We start from the raw sequence: 11,156 nt of genomic DNA, 5'->3' as shown, positions 1-11,156 counted from the left end.
TTTTTAACCATTGATGATGATAGAGATACTATAGAACAATAATTCCAAATATTCTATTCGACATGCACTCTTATCCCTGATTTAATTGGATTTCCTATGTCAATATTTTCTCTTCTTCCGTTTTTCATTTTTCTAAATGTAAATAATTATTTTTCTTTTGTGGTTTTCTTTGAAGGCCCTTGTGTATATTTCTTTTTTGATAACCAAACAGAACTTCATTTAATCAACAAAAAGATTACAAACATAAATCAAACCACAAGGTTTGAAATAAAAAGTCCGGAATGCAATCCCCCACATAGTAATTCTATCAACCCTTCTTGCATATTGAGCAAGACAATGAGCAGCCATATTGGCTTCTCTATAAGCATGTAGGAAAGCACATTCTCTAAAATAAGATGACAGCCATTTAATATCTGCATAAAAACCACCCAGTAGAGAGTTAAACATGTTGTCGTTTTGAACTGCTTCAATTGCCAAAAGACGATCACTCTCCACTTGAATCTTTTCAATGCCCATACTAGCACAGCTAAGGACCAAGAAGGAGAGCAATCACCTCAATATGCTCTGGGTCAGCAATATCACCCTCTGAAACACTTGCTGCCATGAGAACACTACCCAAACTATTCCTCAGGATTGCACCCGTCCCAGCTTTCCCCATCTCAGAAAAAACAGCACCATCAATGTTTAACTTAAGCATGTCTAGATCTGGGGGCTTCCACTTGAATACATCTCTCAGTTTCTGTCGTGAGAGTTTCTGAGCTCCTCTATAACTTTTCAGGAATGAAATTGCATGTGCCGCAGCTTGGTAAGGAGTAATGATCAACTGTTCATGAAAGTACTTATTCCTCCTATACCAAAACCCCCAAGCCAAAGCAAAGAAAGTAGCCAACATATCATACTTTTTAGCACCACAAACAGCCAATGCCACATCAAAATCATTAGAAAAATTACCAATAACCAAATCTGGAAAATAAACAGACTAGGTCCTCCTTAAATCCCCACCGTTGACCAAAGCATGATATAAACTCTCTTTCCACATTGCACATACTACACCGCCCATCATTTGGAACATACTTACATGCATTAGCTCATTTATTGACTCTTTAAATTGCAAATGGATACAATGAAAAAAAAAAATTATCTTACATGCATTTTTTATTTCTCTAATACTTTATTTTATTAGTTTATATAAATAAAAATTAAAAAAACACAACTCGAGTTGAGCTGACTTGGCTCGAGCTCCTTTTTGTGTTGAAGATCGAGCTCAAGCTCGATCTGGAAGCTTGACTTATTGAGCTAAGCTCGAGCAGAAAAAATTAAAAATCTCGAGCTCGAGCTAAAGTTTTTTTAGTTGAGTCGAGCTCGACAATTCAAAAATCAGCTCAGCTCAGCTTGGCTCGATTACAACCCTAGTTTTGGGGATAAGTGGTGCAAGTGGATTAGACAATGCATTTCTACTATTAGATCTTCAGTATTGGTTAATGGCACTCCAACTAATTTTTTAAACAGCTCACAGGACGGGGATTGAGACAAAGGGATCCACTGTTCTCTTTCCTTTTTGTTTTAGTCATGGAGTGTTGAGCAAAATGTTGGAGGTGACAGTGGATAGGGGTTTCATCTCGGGCTTCTCATTGGATAGTTCGCATGGCTACATTAATATTTCTCATTTACTCTTTGCGGATGACACCTTAATCCTTTGTGAGCCAAATTCTGATTAGATATTTTCATTACGGGCTCTTTTATTATGCTTTGAAGTCGTATCTGACTTAATGGTTAACTTGTCAAAGTCTGAAATAGTCCACGTAAGTTTGGTCAATAATTTAGGAGATTTGGCTGATTTTTTGGGTTGTAAGGTTTCCACTTTGCCCATGAAGTATCTTGGTCTTCCTTTGAGGGCTCCCTTTAAATCTAAGGCAATTTGAGATGAGGTTATAGAAAAGATTGAATGTAGATTGGCTAGTTGGAAAATGATATATTTGTCAAAAGGGGGAAGAATCACTTTAATCCAGAGTACTTTATCTAATATCCCAACCTACTTTCTTTCTTTATTTCCTTCACCAGCAGGAATGAAGAATACAATGGAAAGGATCTTTCGTGGTTTCTTGTAGGGTAGATTGGAGGATGAGAAGAAATTTCACTTGCTTAAGTGGGACAACATTTGCACTCCTTTATCATTGGGAGGTTTGGGGATTAGAAAGCTGAAAACTTTCAACAAGGCACTTAGGGGAATGGTTGTGACAATACCATTTAGAAGGGGATGCTCTTTGGAGGATCGCTATTGATGCCAAATTTGGGAGCATATGGAGAGGGTGGTCCTCTAACGAAATAAGAGAGGCATATGGTGTGGGAGGGTGGAAATTTATTCGTAATGGATTGGGGGAGTTCTAAAAAAATTTCAGATTTGAGGTGGGCAAGGATAACCGAATTAGATTTTGGCACTACTTATAGTGTGGAGAGGAGAGTTTGAAGAATACTTTCCCTTCTCTTTTTAGAATTGCCTCGAATAAAGATGCTTCCATGGCAGATTATATGGATATTAGTACTGGTTTTATTCATTGGCCAGTTAGCTTTATTAGAGATGTCCAAGATTGAGAGGTGGGGGACATTACTGATTTTTATAGCTTGTTTTATGCTTTCAAAATAAAACCTGGAGGGGATGATAGATTACTTTGGAACCAGCTTGGCAATAAGATATTCACGATTAGATTTTTGTTTAAGGTCTTGGTGTCTCATTCTTCTGCTAATTTTTTTCTTGGAAAAATTATTTGGAGATGCAAAGTGCCTCTCAAGGTGGCCTTCTTCGGTTGGTTGGCTTCTCATGGAAAAATTTGTACTATCGACAAGTTGAGAAAGCTGGGTATCATTGTAATGGACTGGTGTTTCATGTATAAAAGGGGTGGTGAATTAGCAAATCACCTTCTCCTCCATTATCATGTGTCGAAGGCTTTGTTGGATGAAGTTTTTGCTAAAATTGGCATTGCCCAGATGAGGTTTTTGCTAAAATTGGCATTGCTTGGACGATGCCTAAGAGAATGGTAAATCTCCTAGCCTGTTGGAGAGAGATTCAAGACAATTGTCAAATAGCAATCGTTTGGAAGATGGTACCTCTTTGTCTTATGTGGTATATTTGGAATGAGAGAAATGGGTGTTGTTTTGACAATAGAGAACACTCTGTGGGAAGGATTAAAGACTTCTTTTATCATACTTTGTTGCTCTGGACTTTGAATATTGTAATGGATGGGACTAGTCTAAACGACTTTTGTCCTTTTTCAGCTTTAGTTTGTAATTAGATATTTTTCTCTTCAATACTTATTGTGTACTGCTATGCCTAATTGCATGATTTAATAAAATTCTTACTTAGTATCAAAGCATCTGGTCTTGTTAACAAAGTAGACAATGAATTCCTAAGTGAACACAAAGTATTCATAAAATTGTTCAAGCGAATGAACCTATAGAATAATGATGCGCAACCGATTGAGATGGCAGAGTTTGATGGAAGAAAAACTTTTGCCTTTGAGTTGTAAAAAATAGAAATTCATCATGCCTTGTTACAAACTGGGCAACAAAATGCTTTACTTAATAAAGAAAGAAGCCAGCAAGTACGTCAAATGAAGATGGAAAAGAGATGGATATTAAAGCCGTATCGAATGAATCTACACTAAATTTTATAGACAACTAGTGTGATTATGAAAGATCTATTTCTCTTTAACAGGGGTTATATGCAGTGAATGGTAGCGTATTGTACACAGTAAGAAAAGCAGAGACTGATTGATGGTGCTATTAACTCGAGAACAAAAAAGTGTGATAGATCCATGAGAAATCTCACTCAATTATCAATGTATTTAGGTTAAACAAACTGTGACCATGATATTGTATACCACAGCTTAGAGAGATGGGTCTCTAAGATTTTCTTGCCGTAACTTTTATCACCCAAGAGTAAATTTCTCCATCGTAGATTACCCATAGATGTAAGCCTACTTTCCCATACGCTTTGTAACTTGTTTGTCATTGGCTAACCGTGAGTTCACGAGTCCTTCAGATCACAAATTGATCCTCATGCAAGCACATTCTGTAATCGAGCCAACTGCTTATGTCATTACATGGCGCACAGTATCAATGTAAAGACAACATTCTGGCTAGCACAGCAACCTAATTATTGTCATTTTTCTGGTTAATGTGTCAGCACTTATTGACAAAATGGCAATGGCAAAATTCACATTAAGTATTCACATTAAGGAAATTCACGAGTTCAAACCTTATTTGATCTTCTAAAAATGATTCTACTCGTTTGTTTTCACAGATGAGATGAGATGAGTTAAGATTAAAGTTAAAAGTTGAATAAAATATTGTTATAACATTAATTTTTAATATTATTATTGTTTTGAGATTTGAAAATGTTGAATTGTTTATTATATTTTGTATGAAAATTTGGAAAAATTGTAATGATGAGATGAAATGAGTTGAGATGAGTTATCAATCCAAACCGTGGCTAAAAATGATTCTAACTGTTATACCAACTTAAAGAAGTCAAACAATCCAAAGTAAATTCTAAGGGTAGGGCAGGGGAACGGGGGAGGGACATGGCTTAAGTATAAGCACCCATATAGAAACATGTGTACGGAAATATAAACAGCTCTAATAACAAACAAAAAAAAGAAGAAGATGGGACACATACACAGCAGACAATGGTCCAAAAAAAAGTTCAATGCATACTACAACACAGAAGACATGTGAAAACACTGATCCTGGTTACTAGATGAGATATAATTCGATCAAAGTTGGTGAGTACCATACAGCCTCAGCAGATAACTAGAGTCTCGCTTGTAAACATTTCAGCGTAGACTCCGCATAATCCCATGTAAGTAACCACCGGTCATTATAAGCGACACCAAAGATACAACACGTGGATATATCTTCCCAAATATCTCAAAACGAGTACCCATCACTCCCAAAAGTGCAACAGAAAGGCCTAGAAATTACAATAAGCTAGGTTATTATGTGTTTTACATGCATCATAGTAAGAAAGATAAAAGACAAGATATGAAAGAAGCTTTAAAAATGGCCATAAAATATGCAAGGCACCAATGCAGTTATGGGTGTATGTGCAAGCCATGGGATTAGCGTGGTCGACTATGGTATGTTTTGATAAGCTAAGTGGTTCCCCTTGTGGCCATAGACAGTGGAACCGGTGCACAGCCCTGCAAACGGGGATTAAGGTTTGCTGGCCATTAAAGAAAGGGAATAATAAGTTATGCATAGTACATGTTCCATGTTTATGTTAGTATTAGTACAAGTATGCAAACTTTTCAAGAAAACTCGATGCTTATTATGTTTACTGTATAATGCACTACTTATTGAGTATTCGACTCATCTGAGTGTTTCTTTTTTTTTTTTTTTTTATGTCTCTAAAATGTCCAGGTAAAGAAAATAGTGTTGACGAGCTGACGTCCAAGCATAGATCATGTGTCAAAGGATTTTCAGACTTAGTTAATAAGTGTCTTTTTTTTTTTTCACAAAAGGATCAGTTTTAAGTTTTCTCGTTAAGAGATTATATTTTTATGCTATGTTTTTTGGTAATTTATTTTCAAAAAACTAGGTATTTTTATTATGTTGGGTCTCTTTACAAGGCACAGTTATGAAAGTACATAACGCTCCAAACGGGAAGGGTGTGTTACATGCATGCTTACCATTACGTCCCTTCCGTTATTTTCCAAGAATTAAAAAAATATTTCAAAAGTGAAACTTCCAACTGTAAATGCTCAGCATTCGAGCAGCAGTTACATGGATGACCTTTTGGCTTATTATGATGCATGAGTAGGAACTTTTGTATAGGTAATGCATGCATGAGTAGGATTATAGGGGTATGCGTTACTTCAGTTATACTTTAGTTACTAACTTATTTAGATCCTTTAGAAGACCGTAACTTAAGTTTGCCTTAAGTGTTGTATTTGTTGGTCCTTCAAGTCTCACCATAACTCAATAAGGCTAGAATAGATATAAAAAGGCTAGCAGAACAGTGAATCAATACCACAGGAACTATTTCTCCCTTTTTCTCAAAAAATAAAAAGCGCATTGATCTTTGCTCTTATAAAAAATCTTCTACAAAATTTTAATAAACACGAAGTCCACTAATTGAGCATCCTTTAATAAAAAAGATTTTGGTAGGGACCATATGCTCAAGAAAACACTAAAAGCAGGTCTTATCCATACATGCATAGATAGCAGCAACATAAATATATATAATAAATATGGAAAATTTAACATAATTGTGAAGAGTATGATTAAGTCTTACCAAGTCCTATGGATGATGCAAGAATGGGTTTTGTGGGAAGCGTAGCATAAACAAAATACAGTAGTGAGGCTGATAGTCCCCCTGCCAGCAGTGAGTTCAGGCTGCCACTAATCATGTAGACAATAGCTCCACCCACTATCAAATATCAGCCATACTTCAATAATATATACAGATTGGAATAGAGCGGAAAAGGTGAAAAATACAGTCATAGTTTAGTTTTGCATCTTGATTAGTTAGCAGAACCAAGGCTAACAGACATTGAGGAAGATGGTCCCAATTTGTCTATGGTGGTGTATTTCTAAGGAGAGAAATGCAAGAAACTTTAAAGATCCAAAGCAGCCAATGGATCAGCTTAGAAGTTATTTTTCAACACTTAACTCAATTGGTCGATTGTAATTGATTTTAATGGCATGTCTTGTCATGACTTCTTTGTATTGCTAAACTAGCATGCATAGGCGAAGCTCTTGTATATGTTCCGTATACTCAGCTTTGGTCTATTTTATGCTCAATAAAAAAATTTTATCAATAAAAAAACAGACATCGAGGAAACGGATACGACTCCTTTGCGTAAGGATTCAACTAAATAAGAAAAAAGTAATGCTAGATACAATTACAGGATATGCAAGTCTCGCACAATTCCTTTAAATAACCAGAGCTTTTAGTAACAAACACGTAGGATGCAACCTGAGTAAACAGGCAAAACATACAAGACCGAATTCAGCAGTCCCCAATGGTGCAAAGCAAAATTATTTTTCAAGTAATTCAGTGGTCTAACAACTTTAGGTGGATAATTAACCCAAATTAAGTCTTACTACCGAAGATGGTGTAACAAAACTTAGTTCCTTGCGCTCACCCATTACATGCCATGCTCGAATTCTTGTGAAATATTATTGCCCAAATTTCCACACAAAACATTTGTGTAAATTTTATAATTCCGGATTCTTTGGTTGTTTTATGGTAAATGTTCGTAAAAACGTACTACTGTTATTAACCCTCATGCAACTAGTTTTCGTTTGCTTAACCAGAAAGATATGGAATGAATTGTTGGGAGCTCAAGAGAGGAGATCGGCGCATGGCAGGAGTTAAAGCAGGGACCTTGGCGTTGTGGTTGAAGACGAAGACAGAGACTGGGTTGGGGCAAATGAGATCTGCGAAGGATGAGAGGGGGATTTTTTTTTTATAAGAAATGAAAGAGGGATTTTGAGAAGCTTGAAACGGTGCGCATAGTGAGGAAGGTTACGGCGTCGTTCGAGTAATTGGCTGTAGTCTTTTATTTGTTCAATTAAAACGCTGTGCTTTAACAGCAGTCTATGTAAGGGTGTTTTAGTAATTTTACAGTAAATCCGTTAGGGAAAAGGAACGGAAAAAGCAGGATTATTCCAGAACCTAGAACTTTTTGCAGTCTCTGTTTTGGAAGGTTTTGGATTATTCGAAACAGTTCTGCTACAGGTACCCGCCGTGGGGTACCATTCACGGAATCGGCTGACGTGGTTAATGCCACTTCAGCCGATATTAATAAAAAAAAAAAAATCGATTTCAGACAGAGACCCACCTTTCGTTTTATTAGCTCTCCTTGTTCCCTTTTACCCTTTTTCTCTTTCGTTCTCTGTCTTTGATGGTTCTGAGAGATGGCCGTGGAGTTCATGGAGTATAGGAACAACAATAGCAGCAGCAGCGATTTCAGGGCGAAAATGGAAGAGAACGCTGTGCAGGAAGCGGCGTTTGGGCTCGAGAGCGTCGAAAAGCTAATCAGATTGCTTTCCCAGCAGAGTTAGCAGCAACAGCAATACCAATCGTCGTCTTCCTCTAGTTCAAAACCTTCGTTGGAAATGGAGATGGACTGCAAGGCCGTGGCGGACGTCGCCGTTTCGAAGTTCAAGAAGGTTATTACTCTTCTGGGTCGGGCCAGGACCGGCCACGCTCGCTTCAGAAGAGCCCCTTTAAAGCCAAGAGAAAGAGAAGCCTTCGGCTTCTGCACCCAACAAAGTTTACTAAGCCACCTCGATCCAGCAGATCCCACCTCTTCCTCACCACAACCTCAATAATCAATACCAGTACAGCGACTCTTTGATGCCTAAAAAGATCAGTGCGATCAAACAAAATGATGGAAAGAGATTTAGCAGGTCCCCGTCTTCATCGTGTGCAAGAAGAAACATTTTGCGCTCTAAGAAAAGTAAAGCAGGTCCCCCCGTCTTCATCGTCTTCATGTTATCTTTCATCGCCATCTTACCAACGTGCATAAAGTGAGTGCTGTTTGTTTAATGCATTTTTTTTTTTTTGTATTTTTCTTGATCTTTGACACCCCATAGAAGGAATCAAAGCTTTTTTGGTTGATTTTCAGGTCCCAGTGGGAGCTTTATTGCCTAACTTTTGCTTGTTTAATTATCAAAACAAAAAAGGCATCGTTACTGTCGTGTATTGGAACTCCTGGTCAATGTTTGGGCTTATCATAGTGCCAGGAAGATGGTTTACATAGATCCACGCGTTGGTTCACTGGAGGAGCAGCACCCAGTTGAACAATGAAAGGGATTCATGTGGGTTGTACCCATGGCCTGAGCAATTTTTTTTTTCTTGATTTTTCTTCATCATGTTCCTGCTGTCTTCCATGGCCTGAGCGATTTTTTTTTTTTTTTTTATGCATCTAAGCTTTTTTGTTGTTGGTATGCTCTGTTTTAGTCCCTTCGTCTTTCGTCTGGCAGCACGACCGTGGGGCAGGTTGTTTGAGCAGAAGCTTCTGCCGTCTGGCAGCACGTCCTTCGTCTTTCTTCTTTCGTCTTCTGTCTTCTTTCGTCTTTGAGCAGAAGCATGGTTACAAGCAGAAGCCACTTGGAAAATAGAAAGCATATTATCTGAACCGCTCATGTCTACTTTAGCAACACTCGACTCCTAAAATGGTCACTGAACTCATTTTTCGCAGCTTGCAAACTGGAAAACGCCCTTGCAGATTGAGGAAAAGCATAATTCTTTCTAACAGCATCGAGGTTGTTCATAACAAAAATGGCAGTTCGAGTTTTTCTCGGTTTTACTATCCTTCTGGGCAGCTCCCACTGGCACCCCATGTAAATAATTCAAAACGTGCGTTTAACTTATGATACACACTGTTTAAATAATGATGATTTGGCACCCGGGTACGCAGCGTGTTCCCCGTCCCGGGTGCAAGTAGAGTTTTTCTATTCGAAAATCTAATTACCCGTTTTTAACTCATTATTATAATTTTTTAAAATTTTAATATAAAATATAATAAATAATTTAATTTTTTTAAATTTTAAAATAATAATAATATTAAAAAATAATATTTCAATAATATTTTATCTTTTAAATTTAACTTAACTCCCCGTTATGCAATTTTGATGATTTTCATCCATCATCTTCTCCACTCATTTCCTGTTTAATTACAGTCATCCTTGCATCTTTATCAATTACACTATCAAACTAGCAGATTCATAACATGAATCCTTCGAGGCGACAGTCCCCAATCAAGCAAACAAAAAGAAAGGGAGAAAAAGAAGAAGGCATCAATAAATAAAGTATGTATGTTGAAAGCGTTCGTTCTTTACCTCCAAGAAGAGCGGCATAAGCCAGAGTTAACTTTTGCGACATGGACATGCCAGCCATCTCCTTGCTGTTTTCGTCTGAGCCGCCTCCGGACTCTTCGTCGTCTTTGTTGTCACCACCACCGCCTCCGCCTCTGTTACCGAACTCATCTCCGTCACCACCACCGCCAGTAGCAGTATCCAGTCGGGAGGAGTATATGGTGGGCGCTTGAACTGGGTCAAAAGAGACGGCCCCAGAAGCAGCCAAAAGACGCCGTCTTTGATCCGATCTGACCCCAAATTCCCAAGAAGATCGCAGTTCTGAAAGCCGTCGGCTTGAACAACAAATGGTGCCGCTAATACCACCGTTGTTGCGGGTTTCCCAATGTGAGCGAAATCCAACCCTTCGCCTCGCGACAAGTAGAGAGAACTGAGGAATACCAATTAAGACGTTCGCCATCCCAAATTCCAATCTTCTTTTGTTGTGTTACGTGTCCCAGCCACAAAATAAAATTTTGTTCCGGTGCTTCGAGGGACCAGTCTCCCACAATGCATCCAAGCAACAATAAAGGTTCAATGATTTCATTAATAAATGGAAATTTACAACATCTTCTCACATTTTATTATTATAATTTTTTTAAATTTTTATATAAAGAATAAAAAATAATTTAATATTTTTAAATCTTAAAATTATAATAATATTAAAAATAATATTTTATTCAACTTAACTCTAAATCTAGATATTTAAATATATAACCTTCACAATAATTTGACAAAAATAGCAAACTAATAATTATAAACCAATGAATAAGGGATACTGGACCCTCAAATAGACCCATATTTGCACGATCACTAATAATAAATAATACATGGACTAATAAATAAACAAACAAATAAATAAGACATAACTTGGATCCCTTCCAAACTAACTGTCTTTTTTCATATAGTCTCATTTTTTTTTTTTTTGTAGATGAGATGATATGAGTTGAAATAAAATTTGAAAATTAAATAAAATATTATTAAAATATTTTTATAATATTATTTTTATTTTAGACTTTAAAAAAGTTGAATTTTTTATTTTATTTTATGGAAAATTTGGAAAAACCCAAAGTTGAAAATCTAGATACATATGCACTTTCGGATTTGAATCTTTATATCTATATCTATACCTGGATGTGGATCCATATGTTTAAAAATACCCTAATTTAGATTTAGATAAAGAGTACTAATTATTAGAGGGAGCACCTTGGTGAGGTTTTATCGTTATTAGTGCATGTTTGGCATTGCAGTAGATAATATAGCTTTTAGTTTTAGAGTATAAGTAATAAGCT

At 36.8% G+C, this 11,156-nt stretch overlaps 1 protein-coding gene across 1 annotated transcript; it reads right to left on the bottom strand.

Moving 5' to 3' along the window:
- Positions 1-4,616: 4,616 nt before the first annotated feature.
- On the bottom strand, positions 4,617-10,386 carry LOC121250335 (protein FATTY ACID EXPORT 2, chloroplastic-like). Its single transcript, XM_041149437.1, has 3 exons — positions 9,850-10,386; positions 6,293-6,427; positions 4,617-4,969 (listed from the first exon to the last, which is right to left on the bottom strand). The coding sequence occupies exons 1-3, from the start codon at positions 10,283-10,285 to the stop codon at positions 4,833-4,835; spliced, it is 708 nt and encodes a 235-aa protein (XP_041005371.1). The 5' UTR covers positions 10,286-10,386; the 3' UTR covers positions 4,617-4,832.
- Between the last annotated feature and the right edge of the window lie 770 nt (positions 10,387-11,156).

The sequence above is a fragment of the Juglans microcarpa x Juglans regia genome, chromosome 2D (genome assembly GCF_004785595.1).
Source record: "Juglans microcarpa x Juglans regia isolate MS1-56 chromosome 2D, Jm3101_v1.0, whole genome shotgun sequence".
In the NCBI taxonomy this organism is placed as follows: domain Eukaryota; kingdom Viridiplantae; phylum Streptophyta; class Magnoliopsida; order Fagales; family Juglandaceae; genus Juglans; species Juglans microcarpa x Juglans regia.
Note: the sequence above shows the minus strand (reverse complement) of the source record. Positions and strands in the feature narration are given on the sequence as shown.